General features: G+C 38.9%; 1 protein-coding gene across 4 annotated transcripts in view; it reads right to left on the bottom strand.

The window, feature by feature from the left end:
- Nucleotides 1-25,572, bottom strand: part of MYO1B (myosin IB) — a 108,898-nt gene that overhangs the window by 3,244 nt on the left and 80,082 nt on the right. For 2 of the 4 annotated variants that reach the window (XM_071434527.1, XM_071434526.1), the window contains exons 15-30: nucleotides 24,917-24,979; nucleotides 23,966-24,166; nucleotides 21,475-21,701; nucleotides 20,750-20,950; nucleotides 19,642-19,735; nucleotides 19,054-19,203; nucleotides 16,914-16,982; nucleotides 15,255-15,341; nucleotides 14,859-14,945; nucleotides 12,121-12,207; nucleotides 8,980-9,054; nucleotides 8,449-8,583; nucleotides 7,503-7,609; nucleotides 4,937-5,069; nucleotides 3,298-3,450; nucleotides 2,289-2,416 (exon numbers count right to left, since the gene is read on the bottom strand). In XM_071434527.1, the coding sequence (XP_071290628.1) occupies nucleotides 2,289-2,416; nucleotides 3,298-3,450; nucleotides 4,937-5,069; nucleotides 7,503-7,609; nucleotides 8,449-8,583; nucleotides 8,980-9,054; nucleotides 12,121-12,207; nucleotides 14,859-14,945; nucleotides 15,255-15,341; nucleotides 16,914-16,982; nucleotides 19,054-19,203; nucleotides 19,642-19,735; nucleotides 20,750-20,950; nucleotides 21,475-21,701; nucleotides 23,966-24,166; nucleotides 24,917-24,979 (1,997 nt within the window). The remainder of the gene's footprint in view (nucleotides 1-2,288; nucleotides 2,417-3,297; nucleotides 3,451-4,936; nucleotides 5,070-7,502; nucleotides 7,610-8,448; nucleotides 8,584-8,979; nucleotides 9,055-12,120; nucleotides 12,208-14,858; nucleotides 14,946-15,254; nucleotides 15,342-16,913; nucleotides 16,983-19,053; nucleotides 19,204-19,641; nucleotides 19,736-20,749; nucleotides 20,951-21,474; nucleotides 21,702-23,965; nucleotides 24,167-24,916; nucleotides 24,980-25,572) is intronic. The other 2 variants (XM_071434528.1, XM_071434529.1) reach the window with 2 other exon arrangements.

Raw genomic sequence — 25,572 nt, 5'->3', positions numbered from 1 at the left:
AGTTTGCTATTCCTTTAGAAAAAAAGCAGTTTGAAACAGAATTTCTCATGTACCAGAAATGCAGCAAAGACTATTTCTAACTACTTCACTGTTGGCCAAAGGGACTTCTCTGTTTTCATGGAAGCTCAACACTTCTGTAGCAACACTGGGAGTTCTCTTCTTCTGATTTAAGATTAATTTATTACATCTGGTATTTCAGCAGCTCTCATATGTCTAATCCTCAGTCAGCCTTTATAGCCCCCTGCTTGGCAACTGGGAAAATTCACTTCCTGCCCAGCAATCTCCAAATTTAGACATTTTCTATAGTTCAGGGTAAATTAATCTGGATTTGACTCTTCACTTTTTACTGGAAGGGAAATTTCACTGAATGTGGAGAATTTCTTTAAAAAAAAAAAACCACCACAAAAAACCAACATGCTCCTGTGGAGTCTCAAACCTCTCACGGATCTGGATAGTGAGATTAAAAGCAGTAAGCAAGGCAGTGCTGCCTCTTGGCTCACATGCAGTGCTTGCTGACCTAAAAAGTCCTTTGTAATACAGCCGATTTTCCCTTTTAGCATCCTTAAAAAGTCCTCCAGCAGAGGCCAAAAACTTCAAAGAATTTGCTCTGCAGCCGGAAACCACAAATCAAGCTGACGGCAGAGCTCAGGGGAGGAAGTGGCCTCTGCTGAGCTGAGCTTCCCTTGGGTCCTGCTTTCCTGCTGCACAGCCCAGGCACTCAGAGCTTGCTCAGCACTGCATCTCTGGGGTGCAGCATTAAGAGCTACACCCCAAAAATGTGTGCAGCTCTTACAGCCATTGTCTCATCACCAACACTGCATTTTCCTGCAGCCACTGTTGTGATATTATGCCTGTGAATGGTGTGTCTCCTCCTAAACAGAGCCCTGCATCAATGGCGTTCTTACATCCGCTCTCTTCCCGAAAAGCAGAGTAGTCAAAATAAGGCCACATTTTCTCCTCAGTCCCTAGCTTGTGTCTAAACTCCAGCAGGGAGAAGACTCCTGCTTCACCATCAACACAGATGGGACTGCAAACAGCTTAAAATTATTTAGTCTGGATAAACTCAATAGCAGTACACACATGAATGTTTTTAATCTGCAAGAGAAGAAACAAAAACCACATCCCAAAAAGCAAGACTCCCTGAAAGCAGGCTGTTTTCCAGACCTAAGGCAAGCAGGCTGTCCAGACTAGTGCAATGCATGCTTAAACTTAGCTTTAGTAGTTTATGCCTTTGTAGCCCCCCTTAAACTAGAAACTTACTGGGGATAACCACACTCTTTTAGAGACTAAAAAGCACATACTCTTGAGGAAATTAAATGACATCTGCTAACAGAACAAAGGAAAATGGCAGATTTTATTTTCAAGGAAAGAGCAAAATTTGCCTTTTAATAAACCCTCAAATCTGAACAGACACAAACTGTACCCACTACCATGACTCTAGAACACACACAGCATGGTGCAGTCAGATAAAATGGTTCAGGTTTTGCCTACAGGAAAGTTACTTCACCATTGTTAAAGGGTCCAATTTTTCTTCTTTATTTAAAGTGAATAAATCCACCTAATGAACATTACTGAAAAGAAGGGCCACTTCACAGAACAAGAGTGGCACTTAGCAATGGTGGACTAAGTGGGAGACTCTTACTCAGCAAACTTTAGGAGCTCACACACAAACACCTTTATTCAATAGCTAAAAACACCACAAGGGCAGTCCTTATTTAAGACCAAAATATGAAACTGTCCCAATCAAAAATAAATATTATTTTGAGATGCAGACTTTTCATCAAACAAAGCTTTTTTACAAGCAAAAATCCCCAACAATAGGTTGTTACAGCTTCACAAGAGAGTCAGAGCTTCATAAACTTACATTGGATTGGGGACAGGTTTTGTATTCTTTTTGGATTGTTTTCAGAAGAACTTGGCTCCTAGTGTCCACTCTAATCTATAAATATCTCATAGTAATCTGTGAACTTTTCAGTCACATGCAAAATTGTTCTCCCAAATGTAGTAACTCTTGATTATTTCTACAGCAGCAATTGTGCTTCATAGCCCTATTTGAAACTACTTTAACAAAAGCCCATTTTCTGTAATGACTTTCAGGGACGTAAAAGCCAAAATGAATACTATAAAAGAGTACACACTGAAAACTGGATCCTTCTTCACAAGTATTCTGTCAAGAGAAAAGAAGCATTAGCTACACAACAGTGTTTTGTTATTCTGACACCAGATCCTTGACTTTTTAGCATGCTGCACTGAAGCAAATGTACTCTTTAAGCAAACAAGAAACATACTCATCAGATATCTCAATGTTGAGCTTCTGTTTGGTTTGGCTGAGGGTAGTGCGGTAAAGTTTAGTGGCCATTTCAATAAGGTGATCGCTGCTGAGCAGGAAATCTCCTTTACTGGCAGCTTCTGAGCCCTGAAACAGGAAGGAAAACAGTTAGGACTACCAAAACCTTGAGTATGGTTAAATGGCAGCCAAGCAGGAGGGTTTACAAGGAGTCTTCTCTTCCCAGTTTAAGGAAACAACAATCTTTTGTCCTGCAAATTAAATAGGGATTGCAGTGCAGTGTATAGGATCAAAACATCATTTGCACCCAAATAATCTACAAATCAAGTGAGAAAGGTGAAAAAAAATCCCTTCTGGCCCTAAAGGAGGGTCATCTTCATTTTCCTATCCCTTCTGTATTCCTTGTCTGGATACACCACAGCAAGCTTCCAATACTTGTGGAAAGGAACCAAAGCAAATTACCAAAACCAGGATTAGGATGATGGCAGTGAGTATGAAAAGACACTGTATATAACAGTCTTCAGATTCATTTAGGCTAGAATACAGATGCCAGCTTAATGATTTTAGCAGAGCAATGGTTAGAGTGCAGTGAGGCAAATATAGCACTGAGCTAAGTTCTTTAGAACTGAGTAACAAATTAACTGTGCCTCAATGTCAACTTCTTGGCATCCCATAAAGAAGAGAGAAATATTCTACCAGTATATGTAAGGAAAGCACTGGCACAAGGCACCTGAACCATATTACAAGTGGAAAACTCTGATCCTGAAGAGACTGCAGTGAAACACGAAGTCTGATTTTCACAGTTAAATGATCATTCATAATGTAATAAACTGTTCTCATTTGGCTTCAGTAGCTTTAAATCAAAGTTTCTTTTCAGCTATGGCAAAGTTAAATAAATTTCTAAGCCTACAAGCTAAACCCCTATGGTTTAATGCTACAAGATAATTAACAAACAGGTTTCACATCACTGCACATAAAGCATATTTTTTTGTGATGGAGTGGTAACCAACCTCCTTGAGGTGCACTGCAAAGAATCCATCATTTTGGGAGCTCATGGACACTTTGGTAACATCTCCCAATGGAACCTCTGACTTGATAGTCCCAGATTTTTGATCCGCGAGAAGAACGTTGTTTTTGGTTAATAAGAAAATCCTGGATGCAGCCTGTGAAAATGCAAAAATGCAGATCATTGTCCACATGAGGAGAGAGATGGCTTTCATCGAGCACCTACTGCAACTTCAAGGAGTTCACAGAGTTAAAAAGTTTGGCCCACATTAGCAAATGTGAACATTTGACGTTCAGTTAAAGCTGCAGATCAGTTAAAATCAGGTCAGATTTATTTATGTGTCTAATTATAGACTGAGAAGCTTAGCTCATTTTGGCACATATGCTTAGGTATAAACAGTTCCTTTAATTACTGGCTTACAGCTGTAAAATTCAGAAAGTCAAACTCTGAAACTATGCAAATCAGGGTAACCTCATTTCTCATGCTCTTTAAATCTCCAGGAAAATCATCACACACTAAGTCTCTATATTGAGCATTATTAACCAAAATGATGATGCAGAGCAACACAAATCATGTAAGTACTTTTCAGAGTTATGTTCTCCTCCCTTTATCTCTTGGAATTACCCTTTAGGAGGATAAGCATTCACACTTTCAAAAGATAAATATTTTTAAAGCATGAAATGTCTGTTCTTAAATTTGTCTTAGAAAATACTAAGGAAGAGAAATGAGAACTTAATCCACATACACATTTTTCTCCTGTAAACTTTTAAAGAATAAAATCTTTATTAAAATTAAGAAGTAGCTGCCTTAAGCACATAGAACCATAGTTCATTGATTTTATTTTTTTTTTAATCTTGAGAGCTGTAGCCTATGAAAGTACAGGAAAGATATTGTCTTCATTTAATTAGTTTCTTCTAAACCAGAAAATTAACTTGGCATCAACAATGGGCAACCTAATTTCACTCCTAGAAATGCATAAATGACATCTACATCTGAGAAGTTGAGATCTACTACTTCTAATACTTAGATATGGTGAAAGCAATTAAGTTTACTAAGGCAGAATAATACTTCCTGTTTTAATAAGTATAATTTAAATGCAAACTGTGTTCTATCTTGGCAGAATAAAAAGGTACCCACCATATTTAACAACTTTATTCAAATGATACAAGAAACTCGACTCTTCCTTCCAAAGAGCTTTGGAAGGCAGGTAAAGCTAGAAGAGTATGCCACTCATAATTTTAAAAGATAATAAAATGTGATAATCAGAGCTTGACTGACAGCATGGGCCATGAAAAGTTAAGTTTTCTAAATACTTGAGTTAAGATATTTGCTAAATGTTTATTTTCTTTAATTGGGAAATAGAAGATCTTAGCTGAGTACACAATACAGTCTGTTACCAGTTGATGAGATACCTTTTTTGTTTGGAAAAGTCTCTGGAAACCGCAAAACAAGATTTTAGTAATCTTTATGTAGATTTAAAAGAGGTGTTTAAAATCACCAAGTTACATAAAACCAGCATTTCCAGTCTTGCCCTTAAAAATACACATTATTTTAAAAATCCTCAGACTATTACGAGTCTCACTTTCAATGTATTTATTACAAAATGATCTATCCTTCTGGATAAATCAAATCCATGTGATTACCTTCCCATTGGCTCTATTGATCTTATTGACAACTTCTGCAATGATGATCTTTTCATCCACAGCATCTTTGAGCTTTTTGTACTTGGGGTTCTCGCTGATCTCCAGGTAAGCCCCTTGGAACGGCTGCCCAACACTGCAAAGGAAACACGAGTTAAACACCAACCCCAGGCAAGAAGCAAACCTGACACCAGCACAGGCTTCGTGAGGAGATGCACCAAATATCATTTTCAGTGATGGTGAATGAAGAGAAAGTTATCACTAAAATGGGCCCAATTGCTTTGGCTATCAGACACATGAATACCCTTGCATGGGCAGTGAACTGGGATTTGAAATCACCCAGTGAGAGTCTCTGTGAAAGCAGAAATTAGAACCCCAGTAGGAGTGACACACTATTGATGATGACAGGCAGGACTTCAGTGACAGACATGAACTTGCCTTCAAGATCTGCTGCTGTTTGTGAAACATGCAAAAACATGCTCCTTGTCAAGATCCACTGCACTTGCAAACTCCCCCATCTTTACACACCTCAGGGTGCTAAAATAAGGGCTTCCCTACAGACCAAGAACTGATGAATTGTCACTGCTTGCTTTGTTGCAAATCACTTTAAAAATGGTGATTTTACTTCAGTCAAAGCATTAATGCAAAGCTTTGCCAAGACTGGAGCCCAGGAGAAACTGATGCATTCATTATGTGGAACAGCACTGCCTTTGCCATTGCATCTCTGGCACACAGAGTGATGGGAAAGAAGAGGAAGGATACTGGAATTTTAGTACCCACAAGTCCCTCTTTCTCCTTAAATAATTATACTACAGACAGAAAATTCGCCACATCCTATGAACCATTATCATACTAATTAATCAGAAACTTTATACAGCAATTTTCTCTACCCTTAGGCCGATTAAAAAAAAAAACAACAAAACAACAGTAGGAGCTAATCAGCTCTGAATACCAGACAAAAAGAGATGGAAATGTTTCTAAATGAATCAGGGCAGGGAAAGCATTCCAACTTTCCACCACGTTGGAGCTTTGGGGTTTTTGGTTTTTATTAATTAGCAGTATGAAACCATAGTCAGCAAAACAGTAGATTCCATGTGGACTTCATCCCTGACCAAATGATGACAAGTCATAGCTAAAACTGAAATGAATCAACAGTTCCCTTATCACATATACCACTTAAAAATGTCTTGGAAAAAAATGACTCTCATATATATACATATATAAATATAAATATAGATATAAATTTCTAAAAAATATCTGTGTGTGTGTATTTTGCTGTAGGTTATTTAATTGTTCAGCCTTGGTGTAAAAAGTACCAAACCAGGAGTATAAATAGAATTCCTTCCCTTCCAAGGAGCTCTATGCTGAGCAGATGCATACTGACTAAAACCTAAAAAAACCTGCTTGCTCATAGGAAAGTCCAAAGGCACCATCTTTCTCTTTTGCAGCATAAAAAGGCATCCCAAAGCAAATAAAGAACAAACCACAAGCTAGCATATATAGCCATTAAGTAAGTGATCTACTGAAGGGGAAAAAAGAGAAATGTACACTGAGCCCATTACAGGAAAACAGGAAATGTCTCAATAAAAAAATGACACAAAACCAGGGAAACACACAAACAACAAGCAGGGCTTGTCCATGCATGGAACTGTTCCCATAAACTCTTGCAGATTCCTGTTCCTCCCTCTACTGAACCTTGCTTCTCATTCTATTTTGTTCCTGCTCAGCTCAAACTACAGCTTCTAAGAGAAAACTCTCACAAGATGGACAAGATGGTTGTTTTCAAGAAAAAACACAATTTATAAGCTTGTATTCACTTAAAAAGTGTAAGTCAACTTATATCAAGGACATCATATCTTTATTTTGTCACTTTTACTGCATACCAAAAGAAGAGTATTCCTTAAATAAAATTATATACTAGTGCACTCTCTTGAATAATGCTGGCTCTGTAGATAGCAATGACAAGAATCTGTCAGTTTAAAAGAACTCAATAATCTGAGAATCCAAAATACTTATTTGCAGAGATTTCACATTATTAAAAGAAAAAGAAAAATAGATTCTAAAATGGAAATAGAAATTTCTTTTAAGTATCTCTGCAAAAAGATATGCACCAGTGTATCTAACTTTTAAATTACCCAGTCTTCATCTTAAGTTTGAACACAGCAGAGCTCCCCAGGACAGCTCACCTGGGAGGGAGTGACATTGTCACTTAGAGCCTTCCAGCCCACTCTACCTTTATTATTGCAGGAAATAACCTGAAGGGAATGAGGGGAAAGGGTGAAAGTTGTTCCCACCTGCAAGTTCCCCAAACTTGTAAGGCATAAGTGGGTCAAGGAGGGTTAGAATAACAAACCACCATGGATTTTGGACAGAATTTCTTGCTATCACAGGACTGGTGGCAACATCTAAGTTTGCTTCTAACTGAGGTCAATTTTCAGGATGGTAAAGGCAAATGATGGAGGAATGTTGTCAAATAAGGAAAATGCACTTTCCTGCTTAAGACGAAAAGCGAAATCTTGCAAGGATATTGAATTTCTGGTACACTAAAAGCAGCAGAATCAGTCATTACCTGGCTGGATATAAAGCCTTCTTGTCCTTGAAAAGTTCACTTGCTTCCAGTTTTTCTTCATAGATAAGCTTTTGCTGATCTGTGAACTGATCTCTGTACTTTTTACACTACAAAACAGGATATATTAAACAAACCATAAAATTATCTTTCCCAATCTCACAGCACCACAGACTAATGTTTGCCCATTGCTCAAGATGCACATTCTTTGTATGCTTCTGAAGTGATTCAGCTCCATCCTACGTACCACTGATAACAAACAGGGGAGGTGTTTTGCTCCTCCCCAATTCTAGATACTTTTGAATTACACCAGAAACAATGTATAAAACATCTCCTGTAAGTATGAACATGAGCCTAATCTATGAGACTCATTCATTGGAAGAGTGCGCTAAAAATGTTCACAAAAATATGCATACAGTTCCACAGTTTTGGAAGTTTATGTAGGCAGAGGAAGAAAAAGACACAGCTGACAGGGTGAGTTTTGCAGGCTCAGAAAGAAAAAACTGTTCCTTGACAATTCACAGAAAACACAGCCCACAAGATCAGTAAAACATCCCATCAGCACTTGTACAGATTCTCGCCGTTCTCTCCATCCAAAGATCCAAAACAAATTTCAGCTAACCACAGCTCATAAGTAAAAAATTCCACCCAGCACTTCCAACGTTGGTCTAAGTCCTGGCCATGGACACAAGTATTACAAGCTATTAATTAACAGGCTGATGGCAGGAAGCAAACTTCTCTCCCTAGCCCCAGGAAGGAGTAGCCAGGATAGTTATATCCCTTACAGGCCAAAGGCAAATGATCAAAAAAACCTACTCCCTTCCAAAGAAATAAAATTATCCTGGCTGGAATCGAAGGAAACACATCCTAAAAATAGACCCTTTGTGAACAATACTGCTGAAAATCATGGGAAGAAGTTCTGCCCAGACTGGACCAGAATGTGTCCTACCCTCCACAAATGGAAAATCCTCTTTAGCTCCTTGTGGGTTGATTCCAAGAAAAGGTAAGGCCTCGCTGGCCAGTTTTTATCTATTGGTGATAAAGAAGGCATCTTATTCTTCATTTCCAAGAAGTATTTTTGCATCTGTGATAAAATTGAAGCAAGATGTTTTATTAATGTTCGAATATCAGAGTTATTGAAGCTCGCAAGGAAAAGCAGATGCTCTGTGATTAAAAAGCACAGTTACCAAACTGCAACTCTCAGCTCTCATAAACCACAATATGGATTTTTAAAGCCAGGTATATTGAGAAACACAGATTTAGGTATCACAGAAATGTGGCAAATCCTTAGTACCATTCTTATATCTCCAAACATTATCACTATCCTCTCTTTACAATATCAGAATATTAATTTGCCACTTTTCCATGAGCTTGGACATTTCCTTACAAAGACTATCATAACACAACAGCTACATTTAATAGACAATAAAAACTTAAAACACAGGAAATGTACATGTACTTTGTACAGACATATACATACAATTCTCTGAAGGGTAAATTCATAAATTTTTCTTCCAGCATTGGCTCTGAAGAATTTCCTGTATTCTCTACGGACCTGGAAAGTTAAAAAAACCCCTCAAAATGAATATAAAGAATGAATTTGTTTGCACAGATACTTTTTTAACAAGCTCTATGGTAGAAAACATTAAAACAAGCATACATACATGCATAGGGTTCCCTGAAATAGGAACATCACCTGGTCACACTTAAATTATGTGAAGCAGACCATGGACCACGATGTCTGAAAGATACCTCGGCTGACCTGAGCGCAATTATTTGCAAACTTATCAAGGAATTTGAAATGCTTCCCTCCAAAAAGGCAAATTATTCAAATATTGTCAAATTCACAGCATGAATCTATTTTCAATAGGCTTTTGCATAAAGCTGGACTGGAAAAAGTGAGGCATCACCAGTGATGATACCATTTTCTTGTGTCTGAAGTGACACTTATTTGATGTTAATTACAGAGTTAACTGGTGAATTTTTCAGCTTTTTCTCCTTTAAAATTCTTAATACACAGTCTTCATTCCAAAAGACTAATGGGATTTTGGTGCAAGAGCAAAGAATCAACACAAAGGTTGCTTAGTGTCAGCAAGCTCGATATTTGCTCACAAAATTTATTTGAAAACCAATAATTTAAAAAAAAAATCAAAAAAAGAAATCATCATAATTTTTGCAGGCGATAATAATTTTTAGTACGTACTTGGAAGTGCAAGTTTTAGAGTACTTGTTTTGCCTTTTGTATTTCTATCAGTCTATATTCTATGCTATTTGGTCTATGCTATTTCTAATTAGCATAGACCAAAATTCAGAAAAGGCAATTAGGGAGAGCCCAACTGGTTTGCAGTTTTATGTGACACCCAGGCTCACCTCAAGTCAGCTGAAACATCCCTCAAATTTCTTTGCAAACTCTGGCACAGTCTGCAACACACCTGTTATGGGTTTTGGGCAAAACCCAGGGAAAACATCGTGGCTTTGCATAATTTACCCCAGAGCAAAATTTAGTGGTTTTAGCTAACTCACTAAGTGTTGCTGGCTTCTCTGTAACCAGAATATAAAGGAAAACCCATAGCATAAAATCCCCTTCAATTTACAGAAAAAAAAATTTACTCCTTTCTGCCTCACAGTAATTCATGCATTTTAAGATAAACCAGCATTTGGAAAGCAAGAATCTGTCACCATTTCTGGACAAATACACCCACAGGTAAACAGATTTTGCTTAATTACACATTAAGATGCACCAACAAAACTGGCAGCATTCAGCTTTCATCATTCCATGCAAATTCAGTGTATATTTTTTTCCTCATCACTTTATGAGAAAAAAAATATCACAGTTCTTATTCACTCATTTTCTGCAAGGCTTAGTGCTCTATAATTAGAGAACATCCTTTATTAATTATTCAGGGATGTTAATTAACACACTCAAAGCCACTCCAACCACAATCATCCCAAATCTCACCATAGATTCTCCTTAATGATCTTGCTTTATATTATTCTTTGCGAGCTGCAAGGTGTGCAAATTAATTTGGAAGAAAGGGACTAATAGACACCCACGCATCCTATTGGTGCTGCAGGGAAGCTGCAAAGCAAGCACTGAGAAATGCAAGCTGCTCCAGAAAAGCCTAAATCTGGAAAGTACCACAAATGCTATTAAAATCTACTTGGCATACAATTAAAAAAAAAAAAATCAAAACAAAATCCTCATAACTTATTGGTTTAATCTTCGTTGTTTTTATCAACTTTAATTCTTCAACCTCGCATGTCACAGGTGAAAACACTTTGCCTTCAAACTACCTGTGGTAACAGTGATATATTGGAATGACAGACTACAGTCTCATTCAGAAAAATCTGTGTATTTCAGGTGAGATGGAAACTGGAAATGTAGCTTACACTATTTAACAAACTCACTGAAAACCACAGACTGCAGAAATGTATTCCTGCTGTAATGTGCCTTAAAGGTTTTGGAGTCATCAGCTTGCATTTAAATGCTGCTGTTTGATATAAAACAGCCTCTGAGTTCTCAGGAGGGACATATCCTTGTTTTAAAATCATAAAAACAGACCTACTTTGGCAGTAGTACCTAAAGTGTGATTCTGATCTGCAGAATGACTTCTTAAAATGGCTCCTTTGTATTTTCCAGCTCTGGTTTCCATGTATGTATTGTAATGGATTTTTTTTTTTTTCATTTATAAATGAACATGTATTATATATAATTATATGTTTTCTAACTATTTTTCCCATTTCATCACTGTCAGGATAAGTACAAGAATAGAAAAGTACCTGAACTTTACTCTGCACTGTCAAGTGAATTGTTCCTTTCATACCCCTGCAGTTTACAATATCCCTATTAGCAGGAGTCACTCCCAGCCAAACCAAACAGATTCAGATTTCTGCAGTTCTTCAGGACTGCATCTGTAAAACTGTGTTATGTAAATCATTTGGGCACAGACCTGAAACATCTGAAGATGCCATTTTCATAGTCTATTTACAGAGCAGAACTACATTTTTCCAGATTACAGATGTGTTTTCTTTTGCCAACCAGTCCTTGAAAGCAAGGGATGGAAAACAAAACACTTTTGTGCATCTCAATTTTTCTAGAAATCCATGGCTGTCAAAAGCCACAGGTAATGCAATGCCAGGCCCCCAAAAGGCTGCTGGATGCAACAGGACATGACCACTGGCTTTACACCCTGCCCTCCTCAACACTGGGATCAGGGGTCTACTGTGAGCAGCAGTGAGAGTCAGACATTTCCACCCTACTTCCCATTCTAACAAGCAGAGGTCACAACAAGAAAATACATCCTTGTAATCTTTCCAGATAGGACCTTTGCCAAGGTAGGTCAGTTTTTAAAGTCAACAACTGTAATAGAGTCCCTTTTATCTGATTTTTGTCTTCCTGTGATTGCTGACAAAAATCCCCCGATGCCTCAATGTTGCTGTAAGTGAGGCAACTTCATTTATGACTTTTTCAGCCAAGTCCACGACAAAGTTAAACAATGTGTAAAAAAAAACCCCCATCCCTTCTAGTGAGCCCACACAACTGCTTGTTTATTAAGTGTTAGTAAGGTGTGCCACGCTCCATTGAGTTCACGTTGACAGATGGGAGTGTTGGAGAAAGTACCTTCAGTCCAAGCCAGTAAGCCCAAATGACTGCCACAGCATGCTTACGCCTAGCCTCCTCCTTCAAGCGTTTCAACTCCCTCCGAGCCTAAAAGGTTCAGAGAGTGAACAAGAGACACAGCCCGGAGCAGACAGCGCCAACGCCGCTCCCACACCCAGCAGGGGAGGGATGGAGGAGCAGCGCTCGGCCTCAGGCGCCCAACGCGCCGCGGGAGCCCGTGCGGAGCAGCTCCAAAAGCCTCCACTGCTGCCGATCTGGCATGCACAGGTGGGAATTTGGTATTCAGCCCTGTTATTCACTGTCAGCCCTTCCTCCTGCTCTTCTGTGCACACCTGCCATGAATTGACTCTGATGGGAGGGCTTTGCCTGCGGTTTCATGATCAAAGTGATGCGCGTGAGAATCAAGACTTACTAAGATCTCACTATCTAGTCACTTCTTCCACTGGCAAGTGCCTGGGCAGGACAGAATCAGCTCTGAAACCATGTGTCATGGTGACTTTCCAGCATTGTAATAAGGGCTTTTATCCTGGAGGTTATTTTTTTATTTTGATCTTTATGTATTAAAAAAAAAAAAAAAAAATCATCTCCAGCCATGTTAAAATCTCCATGTTAAAATTATGTCAGTCTGTGGAATTAGGGGTAAAGCCATCAAATCTAGTGCATTCCTCATGTACAAATAGATAGGCACCTTCCTACCTTTCATCAATCATTCCATTTCAGGAAAGCAATTTGAGGCATGTGTGGGCAACTTAACAGAATGTCACATTTTAGGAGATACCAGCACATTTTTTGTTCAGTTATCTGATGAAAACACTCAAGGAAGAGTTCCAGTATTACAGGCTCAGTCAGAGCAGCTCTAGCCCTGTATCTGCACTTGTCAAGCTGTAAGTTATCAGACCTGTGCAGCAGCAGTTCCAGCCTGTGCCAGTAATGCTCTTCTGGTGCAGCTGGAAAGGTTAATGTGCAGTAGATGCAGACTCAGAGATTATGTTTTCACTCATCTGCTTGGCAGAAAAGCTCCTACTGCACAGCAGTGTAAAAGCAAGAGCTATGCAAAGCTAAGTATTTGTCTACCCTGTGAAAAGGAAGGAAACTGAGTACTTGAGGCTCACTCTTGTTTCATTTTTGTTTGTTTTTGGGGTCTTTTTGGGTAAAGCAAGAGATTTCTGATGATAACTTTAAAAATTTTTGTCCTAAATATTCCCCCAGTTAAAGATAAAAGATCACATCAATAAAAAGTTGTCTTTCTTATCAGAGACTGTAATTATTTTTCTAATCTTAATTCAATTTAGATTATTATCTTTATATTCATATATATTATTATATTTAGATTATTTATAATTAAGGAATAAGGAGACAATTATTCACTAGATTCCTGTGAGCCAGTTGATAAAAATAACTATTAAAGCATGTTAAAAATTATCCAAATCTACTAAACATTTAAATGAGGAACTTTAACATGGTTAACAGTATTGCATCCACTGGATGTATCTTTTAATTCAAAGGACTATCTTAAAACTATGAAAACAAATATCTCTTCTGCAGTACTGAGCAATATTTTGGTGAAAGGAACTCTGGTTAAAAACAAAATAAATTCTCAATATATTCTGCTTAATCAAATGTAGAGGAAACTGTGTTTCTGTCAAATTATACTGTTAACTAAATATCAAGCTAGAGTTGAAAACTTCCAAAGACTCCCTAGTATTAAGGAAGTTCTCTACATGTTTGTTTGAATTCCCAGGGCTGCCATTTTGCTGGAAATCTAATAGATTTATACCAAAATAGCAAAGGTCAAACACAGCATTATACTCCAGATGTAATTTGAGCATATTTCTCCATTCATTTGGCAAGGTGTTCTAACAACACACCCACAACCATAAATAACAACTGAAAAATGTTTTAAATCTAATGTATTTATGGTTTTCAACTAAATTAGCAATTTATTAATTGAAACCAATATATTTTTGACCTCTAGTGAACAGCATTTCAAATGTTCACATAACCCGCAACTACAGGCTGGGGATTAGCAAGAATCTTTCAGTGGGACTTTGCTTCTGAAAACAAACAGCTGATGCTGAAATTCCTGGGATTTTTCTAGAGCTGCAAGTTTAGAATTGCAAACTAACATCATTTTCTGCTAAAAGATCAGCTCATAAAATTTTGCTTTACTTGTGGTCATTAATTTTTTTTTACTGGTTCAAATCACAGCCAATTAAACCAATCATAACTAGAATTTAATGAAACTTAATAATGTCGGTTTGAACTTGTAGATGAAGACTATTCAGGGTACAGATTATAATAAGTGGTGAAAATCTCAATTGGATCACTAACACAGTGTCACTGAAAGCACTTGTTGGGGGCATGGGGAGGAACACAGCAAAAAACCCCAACCTCCTCTCCCACCACAAACCACACTTTGCATATTTACATGTAGTTAAATGCATTTCCTAGTTTCAGGTTACTGCAGTCCAGTCATTTTTAATCTAGTCTAATGCCTTGTTAGTGCAAATCTGTACTTGGTTGCCATGCAAGGTATTTCCTACTCTACAAAAAACTGGCATACACAATGCTATCAGATTTATTAGGTGTGGCATGAATGGAGATGGAAGGAATCGATGATCATGCTCTATTATTTAAGAGTGAATTGTATTAGTCATTAATTCTCACTATGAAATAGTGATTAAATGCTGATGTTGTTGAGCAATGAAGGGAGAACATGTGATATGTGCATGAAGTACCTTATATCCAAGCCAGAAAGCCCAAATAACAGCAATAGCATGTTTATTTCTAGCCTCGTCTTTCAGTCGTCTCAGTTCCCTTCGTGCCTGTGATGCATTTGAAAAGGGGATATAGAAAAGCTTAGGAAAGAAAAGGTTACTGCAAGTTCCCATTGGTGCAAGAAAGAAAGCAAGTAACCAGTCACTACAAACAGCAAAAATTAAAGCGTGTCCCAGCTTCCCAGACTGCACCAGCTATGACATGTTAGCAGCAAAGAGAAACCAAAAAAAAAACCAGTTTAAGCAGTCAAAGCAGTTTAAGGCACTGACAGTATTCCCAGATAACTATCCTGAGGGATATCCTTCTTCATTCCACGTAGGGACACACAGCTGCACGGTTTGCAGCCATTTTCTTACCTGGGTACCATGCCAATAAGCAGCAATTACTGTGGCAGCCTCATTACAACGCTTCAGATGCTTCAGCTCCCGAAGAAGTTTCCGAGCCTGCAAACAATTTAAAATGTTCTTTTTGACTAACTAACTTTTCATATTTTTGAAGTAGGGCACTGCAACCTGTAAATCTAGGCAAAACCAAACAAACACTGCCTCCAAATCCCCAAGCAAATACATTCACAAATGCTGCCCAGCCTCAGATTTGCTGCTCCAGGGAGGATTCTGTGCTGCAAGGCTGGGACTGGCAAGTTGGGGATCTTAGTTCAATGCTCAGTTTTCTCCCAGATTTGCTGCATTACCTGAGATATATAGATATCTGTTTGCACAATGGCAACAATATTTTTTTCTCCTTACAGTAAATGTCTGATCCATTTAGAGTGCAATAAAGAATAAATCCCAAGTAAATTGTCTGGCTTTAGGTCACACTAAAGGCTGCTGTCATACCAAGCTTTCATGCACAATGCTACTGCAAAAGAGCTTGTTCTCCAATGGCAAACAGAAAACCATAACTCGAGATGATGCTTTTAACCCAGTTTTCTTCAAATAATGCTCATGGGAAAAGACAGCACATCAATAGTTACACTGAAAGGATATTTTTAACTCATTTAAACAAAATCATAAAGACAAAGTAAAAATCCAGACAAACAGCAAAATCAAATCACGTTACCTTATTGCTGGCAAACTTTAAAGCCTTCTAGACAGGAGAGATTATTTACACCAACAGCTACTAACTGCAGCCCCTTCCTTCCCTGTCTGACAGAAAGGAAACTGATTCCAGAACTAAAGGCAGTTCTCTCTTTCTAACTAGAGGGGAAAGGCACCTTTAGCAGGGTGAAGAAAGGTTAATAAGAAAATAGAGGAGCCCAGGGTTGCTTTTTCTGAAGATGGACAGCAGTAGTTACTTTGAGCATCCTGGCTGCTTTCATGTGAGCTGTTAATCTCATTTTTACCTCCTATTAAAGCATCATTCCTTAAATATCTACCAGGATGCATGATTATCCCTTCACAAAGTACAAATCTCTCAGAGAAGAAGTGAAGCTGTGGCAAACTGAGGCAGAGTACAAGCCCATAGCAATAAACTATTTTCTCAACACAAGTACACTTTCACTCCTCCACTAAGCAGACAGAGCAGAATTGATGATTTAACCCAAGTAACAAATTGCCCAGGCAACTCAAACTCTTTATTTTAATCCTGCTTAAATCTGATTCATTCTTTGAGAATCCTGTTAAGCACAAAATAACTGCCAACCACAACTTGTTTCTTCCAAGTCAGTCCAGCACTACAGTTCTCCTAAGGCCAGTGGCAGAGCCCCAGAGCATCCTTCTCCAGAGCTGCTGGCCTTCTCAATTCCTTGGCAGAACATGCCTCAAGGACAACCCAGTGGTTTAGTGTGGTCCCACCATCCCCCTTGCACTGTTTGCAGGGATTTATAGCCCAGGCAGCACATCCAGGTATCCTGAACTCACCTCTTCTACAGCAAACACGAGTGTTTAACAATGGCACAGCCACAGCTCCAAGGAGAGAAGGTGTGACAGGCAGGAGGCTCAGTGCACTTGGGAAGTGTTTTCTGACCTGCTCCTTACCTCTCCAAACAGGGACAGCTGCAGTAACAGGAAACTCACCTTCCACCCTCTGATGTACGACTGTACTGTGATAGCCGAACTCTTTATCTTCTGGTATTTTTTTTGTTGCTGCGTTGGAAATAAGTATGTGACGTTTAGAATAGAATATTATGTCTGTTAAACACTGCATAATAAACCTTTCATCACTAACATTTGACAATATGCTTGGGGAGACAAGCACTGAATGTAAAAAGTGAACAATTTCTGACTGAGCAGATCAGAGTGTAGATTCTGTGTTCAACTCGAGGGGAAACAAAGCACATCAACAATGCTGCATGGACAATGTCACTCTGTTTACAGAAACACTAAGTTCATGGTCAGCAGCACAATTGCACATTAAATGCTAACAGTAAGAGCTTTATTTGTCTTTCCCACCACCAGGGTAGCACACAAACTGTCACACATACTCAGGTTTGTAGGCTAAGCTTTTTACCACCTTTTCATAAGACATGTGCTGTTCCTATTATCCACAGTGCCTTTATTATGGCTGATGATAACTTAGGAAGAGGAAAAAAACAAAAACCATGGATTCCTAGCCGAGATGCTGGAGTACTATTTAGGTATGCCAGGTTGAGCAATAAATTTCCCAGACAGCTGAGCATTTTCCTTCTAAAAAGCTCAGTTCTCCAGTGTTTAGTGTAATACTAAATTGACAGACTTTGCAGCAGGGCTTTCAGGTTTGACATTCAGCCCACTCAGTGACAGTGAAAATCTCTGTGAGCAAGCTGGAGAGGGTCCCCCCTGGGCCACCCTCATGCCACAGCTGCTGTCTGTCATGCCCTGCAATGCAACAGACAGACAAGTGCCTGCAGATCCTCGAGTCAAGCCTCCAGCACAAGGAGTTACTCAAAAAAGCTTTATTCATTCCAGGGATCTCCCACGAAACCTTCCAAAGCACAGTGCCTACCAGTCATGTCGGGTTAGGAGAACAGCGCCTTCCATCCATGTGAAGAGGCTGAGGAAACATCTCTATCATCACCAATAAAACAACTGCTGCCATGTTTCACCAGTGACCCAATTACAGTTAAGAAATCAGCACTTCTTGGTCGTGTATGTGTTTTCATTTCTTTATATTTAAAGTTGTGCCAGTCTAGCTGCAGTAAGTCCATTTTAAATTCATTAAGACTGTGTGAGATCATAATGAAGCCATATGGGCACAATGCAACTGTAATGATGCTGTTTGTAGGAATGGGGCTTTCAGTCACACAGAGTCAGAGGGTTTTTAAGATCAAGAAGTATGCTTCAGTCATACTTTTTCCAAATGATCTATACTTCCCTCTAATTATCCAAGAGAAGTGAACCAAACATTGATGGCTTTCAAGAGGACAAACAGAAGTGCTTGTCAACTGAAAAACTGGGATTTGTCAACTTTGCCACTTGCAGTTTAAGAAGACTTTCTTTCTGTGTTTCATCAAGGTTTCTGATATGCTTGTGCTGTTCTCTAGCAACAACAAAATGCAGCTGAGAAGTTCAAGAGTAGCTTTAAAAACAAATCTTTTCATTAGTCAGTAAGTCAGTATTATTTACTAACTGCCAAGAAAACATGAAAGAGTCGTATATTAGTGCTGTTCAGTTTGTGGCACAGAACATCCAGTCCACACATAGAACTGAAACTGCTTTGGGATGAACTGTATCAATAATGAAACCAAATTACGAGTCTTAGGAGTTACAATTAAAATAAACCCCTAGGGGCAGCATTTTTGAGTCTAAGGCAAGTGTTCCAAATAAGGCAAAACCAAAAAAAGGCTTAGGAATGACTGAATTCCACAGAACTGCACGTGTATATTACTGAACATTTTTTACACATTAACCATGTTTTGAGAGCACTGTAAGTGCTAGGAAGCACAGCATTTTAGCTGAGTGAAAAAGACTTCCCAGTTGAGCCAGAGAATCCTGCTCTCCCAGAGTGAAGGGATTCTGGTGAGCTTTTCAATGTTTTAAAAACAAGCACAGTGTAAGCACTTAACAGTAGTCTATACAAACTAAATTTTCTTTTTTCCCCTCTACTGTTACATAACTATTAACATAAAATTGAATTCTTTCAACAGCTCTCTGTGCATATTGAAGAAAAATATCCCAAGAAGGTAATATGCATTAAACAATGAAGAGAACCCCCCATGTAGTAAGGATGGGATCTTACTGAGTATCGCCTGTACCAGGACGCGATCACAACCTGGCATTTTTTCATTAGCAAGAAGTGAGTACGGCACTTCCAGCCTCTGTAAATCTTCCCAATCAGAGTGGCCAAGTCCTCCAGACGCTGCTTTCTCAGGTCTTCCAGCTTGAAGAGCTGTGTGGGGGGGTTTGCAGGGTTTTGTTTGACATTGGAAGAAAAACAGCAGGAGAGAGGAGACAAGGAAAAAAACCCATAAGCACAGCTCTTGTAAGAGAAATCTCTTTCTTTTTTACTGAAGTCCCCCCTCAGTCACACGTTGTTTTATTCATCTCCAGAGCTACAGGCAGGTACACCAACAAGATTTGTGGCAGATACAATGTCACAAGTCACTGCTCAAAAATGATATTAAATTAATGCTGACAGCTATTGTAGAATCTTGATTCACATTGATTTTAATGGGCCTAACATTAAAAATCACTTTTTTTTTTTTATGCTATGGTTGTAGCAATACATCAAAGCACTGCATGGAGAAAAATCTGTGGGAAGCAGGTAGTGAATGATGCTGTCCTCATGAGAGAGGGCTTGATTTTGCAGAAGGCATTTTTCACTTACTGTTCTTGGGTTGCGGATGAATATCTTTGATCTACCGAATGAAAATTCCTCTTCAGGGATTCTCAATTCATTAAACAGCACCTCTACTCCAGCCCTAAGAAGGAGCAAATGAGCTTAACAAACATGACCCCCAGCTCTAAAACGCCTTAGTTTACATACTCACAGCTTAATTTATGGAAGGTATATGAAAGCATATTTTAAACTCTTAAATAGTGCTTGACATAACTCATTTACTCAGTAGTTTATTCCGCTAAAGGCAAGAATAATCACTGTAAAGACTCAGAATAATTTGATGCAAAAAAGAGCAAATTTTATTCTACAGCATCAGCAACCGCCTATTTTTTCCTCTTACATCTATAATTATTTTACTTAAAAGCAGAAGAAAGGAAAAAGGAAGGCTTCACACTAATGTCAGAATGTGAAACAAAGACTGACAAGTTTGACAAATGCTAGCATTCCATTCTCATCAAATGCATTTTATGAACACCAACAGAAAAAAGGGAAGCGGAGCTGTGCAAATCTTTGTGATGATTATTGCAATGCTATTGTTACCAATACTGCACTGCCACCATTCTCTTGATAACCTAAAGACTTATATTGTAGCTGAAAGATGTTAATCAATTATGAAAGATATTTAAATCTTGCTTTTGGTGGCCACATGCAAAAAGAAATAATAGAAGCTTATTTGCTCATCCCAGGTATTATTTGCAAAAAATAAAATGTGGATAAAATGTGAATACTATGCAATTTAAAAGTATCTATTTAATATAATTGATTTGCAAGAGGCATTATCTCATAACTGTTCCCCAATCATTATAGTTATTCCTGAAAGGGCAGAGGAATATTGTATGGCTGTCTTCAACAAAATGAGTGTCCTTACACTTTGAACGTTGGCCATTAAAGATAAGTGCCCTCCTGACCATTGCAGCCCTCCCAGTTATTTCGAACTCACTGCAGTATCTCTCTCTTACACCCATTCTCTCTGACCCAAATTAGTAAGGCCTGCACTATATTCCTTCTGCAACGTATGCACAACAACTAAAAGCTCAGGACATGTGGAAGATGGGAATTTCACCTGGGACAGGTGGGAATATTGCTGTTTGCCTACCTGGCTGGCCCTCTCCAGTGGGGCCAGGTCTGCTTGCAGAGCATTTTGTACCTCTCCAGGCAGGGCTCGTAGGGCTGTCGGAAGGCGTAGCCCGCCCTGCGCACCCGCACGTTCTCCAGGAGCCCCAGGTAGCGGATCTGGTGGCACACCAGGGCTTCGTTGAAAATGTGGGCAGCCTTTTTGTCATTGGGCTTGATGCACCTGCACAGGAAAACCAAAAGGGACATCTCTTTGCACATGCCGGCAGCTATTATGGTGAGTTTAAACCATACATTTCAATTGTTTATTTGCCCACTATTCTTCTCCTGAGAAGCTGAGAGGCCTCAGAGAAAAAGGAAAACAATATTATCTCATTTGCTTCTCCTGTGTTTTGCTGCTTTGGAATGTGGTTTGGAGATTGTTTATCCAACAGGTGGTTGTTTGATTGGTTTCATGTGAATTGTTTTAACTTAATGACCAATCATTGTCAGGCTGTGTTGGACTCTGGAGAGAGAGTCACAAGATTCATTATTATTCTTTTTAGCCTTCTGTAAGTATCCTTTGTCTATTCTTTAGTATAGTTTTAGTATAGCATCCTTTAATATAATATGAGTACATAAAATAATAAATTAGCCTTCTAAGAACATGGAGCCAGATTCTCAATTCCTCCCTCATCCTGGGGACCCCACAAATACCACAAACCTCATCAAACAAACTGACCAAATCTTTGGCACTGGGGAATTTACCTGATATAGTTTGGATTTTTTGTCTGGAGATTTTTCATCAGGGTAGCAACTGAAGCTTTGAATTGTGAACCTGCTGTTGGTGGTCTCTTCAGATTGATCTTAGCAGGGTTTCCTTCTGGGAACAACGCTTTGATAAGGGAGTGGTTGGCCTTCCACATGGCCTGGGAGAGGTCACGGTACAGGAGATCATTATTTTTGTCAACAAATCCTTCCACCTGGTACATCACCTGAACAACAGAGAAGAGTCTCATCAGCACAGGTTTTGAACTACAACACAGACCAGTTCAAAACTGACCCAAGAAATTGATTTCTCCTTCTTACACACTGTCCAAAAGAACCAAAAGATATTTCAGCTTTCATTTTAAATCTGACATTTGGATGTTTTTTTGTTGGATAAAATGCCTGTGAATGTGCTACCTGGGAAAGATGCATTTTCTCATGCTGCCAACAGTTCCCTGTGTCAATCAATTCTGGTTTCTCAAGTGGAAGAAACCCTTTTTCACTGATAACTCTGACACACCACCACCTGACAAGACTCCAAAACAATCTTTTTTTCTGTCTGACATTTTTCTCCCTCTCTTTTGAGCCAAAACAACAAAAATACTCTTTCCTTCCAAAGTACTAATGCTTAAATTATTTGCCTAACTAAAACAAGATATGGAATATCACCTCTTGCTATCAGAGTGCAAGCAGCAAGCTGTGCAGCCCCCAGGGGACTGTTATTTTAAAGGACTTTTACCAGGAAAGCAGTCCAATAACAACAAGCACGAGTACAAAGCTCTGACCTGCAGCTGGGTACCCAGGAGGCAGCCAGAGGAACTTCATGCAGACCTCAGATTGCTACTGGCTCCTTTAATTTTTGAGGGTAGGAAACGTATTTGATTAATTGTGACAAGTCATCTGGCTGGTAATACAGATCCTTCTTCAGATCCATGATTTCTCAGTTCTGCCAGGGTTTGTGCTAAGTACACAGAATACTGAACGAAAATAGTACTGGCACGTATTTTACACAGCAGCAAGTTACTGGGAACTCAGTAGGCAGCATTTTACCTTGCAGAACACGTTTCTGGTTCTGACAGGTGCAGTAAATGCCACTACTGAAAAAACCCAAAAAACCCCAAACAACTGTTCACATGAAATTACTGATATTTCTTAAAAGGAGGGTCAAACTTTTGTTGACCAGTGACAAGATCAAAATGTTCTCAGCTGAGGATGGAAAAACAACATTCCTCCCAAAATAGGAGGAATTCACTCTGCTGGGTAAGTGAGTGCCTGTAACAATCAAAGACCCCCACTGCCTGCTAAGACACAATCTGTGCACAGTCCTTCTCACAGCACTGGGGTATTTTCAATTCACTTAGATTTTTGACAACCAAAGAAATACTTAGGTATTAACCCCTGATAGATTGTATGCAGTTACAAACGCTTCTTGGCAACTAATGTGAATGAAAGCCTGAAAGGTTGAAAGGCTGATATTTCCAGGACTATTTTGAATGAAAAAACTATTGAGCCATTCAAAATTGTAAGACTGAGAACATTTCAAAAAGCATCAAGCAGTCCTAGGGAAATGAAACACTTTTCAAATATTTTTTACTGTATGACATTATCACTTCAGCAGATTCAGACAAGAGGAACAATTTCAACCCTACATTTACTTTCAATTTTTAAAAAATAGATTGTCTTCAGTCTACAAATGTAATTATTTTGATTTTCATTAATAAAATGTCATAGTGGATTACACACTGAAAGCTGTCAGACTTGTATTTATTCATACTGCTTATGTTGAAAAATGCAAATACAAACATTTGTAAAATGCAAATGTTTGCAAGCCCTCTGTATAACTTTCTCTTCCATCTGTTTAAACACAGAGCATCAAACTCAGTTCCTTCAAATGTACAAAAACTGCATTTTCTCAACAACGTGACTAAGAACTGCAGCTAGCTCAGTCACAAAGAGCATGTTTTCCAAAATATGTTACCAACAAATGCGTGTGAATTTTTGTCACTGTGAGCAATGATTTATTTCCAGAGACCTAATGCAGCACCAAAGTACATGGGGCACCTTTCTCCTTTGGTGAAAGGAGAACTGCTTTGATTTCAGCCAGAGCAGCAAGGGCATGCAGTGGCAGGACAAGGGGTGGGGGCTTCAGACTGACAGAGGGCAGGTTTAGGTTCACCAGCAGGAAGAAATCCTTCCCTGTGAGGGTGCTGAGGCCCTGGCACAGGCTGCCCACAGAGGCTGCGGCTGCCCCATCCCTGGAAGTGTCCAACACCAGGCTGGATGGGGCTCTAGTGAAAGGTGTCCCTGCCCATAGCAGGGTTTGGAACTAGGTGATATTTAAGGCCATTTTATAACCATTCCAAAATCTCCTAAAGCCTTCCAGCGCAAATCACAGATTCTAGGTTTAAGACAGAAAAGATGAAGACGGGTGTGGATTTGTCAATCAGCTACAGCAGCCCCCCACAGCCCCAGTGCTCCCTCCAGCAGGTACCTTGCCAGCATAATGCTGAATCCTGAAGCAGCTGTGGGGCAGGGAGGTGTCGTTGAGGAACCGGGAGCACTTGCTCATCCTGCTCTCGAAATGCTGGTGAGTGGCACAGACCTGGTTCAGCTTTTCCAAAAAGGTGTCATCAGTAACTGTTCCTGGTCTCAGGCATTCTTCATCCAGCATGGCCAGGATTCCCGTTTGGTTCTGAAGTTTCAAAGCAAGAGCTTTAGTACTTGTTTCCACCACAGCACAAGAAGGAGATAATTCATTTTTTCGACTTCTGCTACCCAGGAAAACATTCTTTAAACCATCTCAAAGTTTGGCTCTTTTTACCCCATGACCATTTCCAACTGATTTTTAGCACTTGCGTTTTTGAAAGACTTTCTATGAGATCTGAATCCCAAAATTCACATTGAAACTTCATGTCATTTACTCAGACTGTAGGAACTCCAACTCAACTGAAAGTATCCAGTTTATGGTAAAATCACCATGTCTTTTATGTTAATGGCTAAAAACTGCTCTTTTCTGATTGTTAAGGAATTTTATCTTTCTTGCATTGGAAGTCTTCTCAGTATATACAAGTACTTTGAGTACCTCAAACACTCAGTAACATGTAATTGAGTTTTCTAGTTTCCATATGAAAAGAAATGTTAATTACAATGCAGCATGTGATATCTGCTACTGAAAACAGCCCTAAATGTAAACATTTAAGAGATGTTTGATTTGTTTTGGTTTTTTTTAGTGTAGGTACTGCTGAATATTTCTACAAAAGTAATATAGATTATAAGAAAACTCCTTTTTAGTAAAATAAACTTCTGCTACAAAAAGTAAGATGAATAATACAACAAATGGCATGTTCAGAAAATTTAGTGCATGAGGATGCATGCAGACATTACAGCTAAATTAAATCCATGCATTAAAAATAACCCAGAGAGGTTCCTGAATACAACTTACATTTTCTATTAGGTCACAAATGATAGCATTGTTGAAATATTCAATATGAGTCCATTCAATCCCCTACAAGAAAATATAAATAAATGGATGAACAAGTAAACAATGGAGGGAGCTTTTCCTCTAAGCAATTAGAATGATATTCCAGTTAACCACGGTACTGCATTCAAATTTAATTCCTCATGCTTACCAACAATTCATTTATTAGGGGAAAAAAAATGCAATCATCTACTACTAACATTATCTGCACAAAATGAGTGTCCTTGAGTGGCTGCCAAAGTCACTCTCCATTCCTTTCCCCCACCCATGTCAGCTTCCCATGCACTCCCTGGCTCCAGGCCAGGCTCCTCCCGTGCTGCCCACGCTCCCACTGGCCAGAAGGAAATCAGCCCATGTCCCTGCAACTCCTGAGATCAACATTTCTAACTTCTTCCTTGCTGGGATTTTTTTAAATTTTTTTTTTTTTTAATGGGAGGAAGAAAGAGGGCTAAATTTAGATAAGATGATTTGAAAAATCCAGAGTATGATAGTTGTTCAGATGTTCTTAGTATCTCAATTCTTTTTCGAATATCAGTGATAAAATTTCCAGGATGAGATGCCAACGCATCACAAGGTAGCACTGGTAGGGCAAAGGACTGAAAAAAGGAATATATTAATTC

Source organism: Agelaius tricolor, unplaced genomic scaffold (genome assembly GCF_023055355.1).
Source record: "Agelaius tricolor isolate 1412-34295 unplaced genomic scaffold, bAgeTri1.0.p SCAF_10, whole genome shotgun sequence".
NCBI lineage: Eukaryota > Metazoa > Chordata > Aves > Passeriformes > Icteridae > Agelaius > Agelaius tricolor.
Note: the sequence above shows the minus strand (reverse complement) of the source record. Positions and strands in the feature narration are given on the sequence as shown.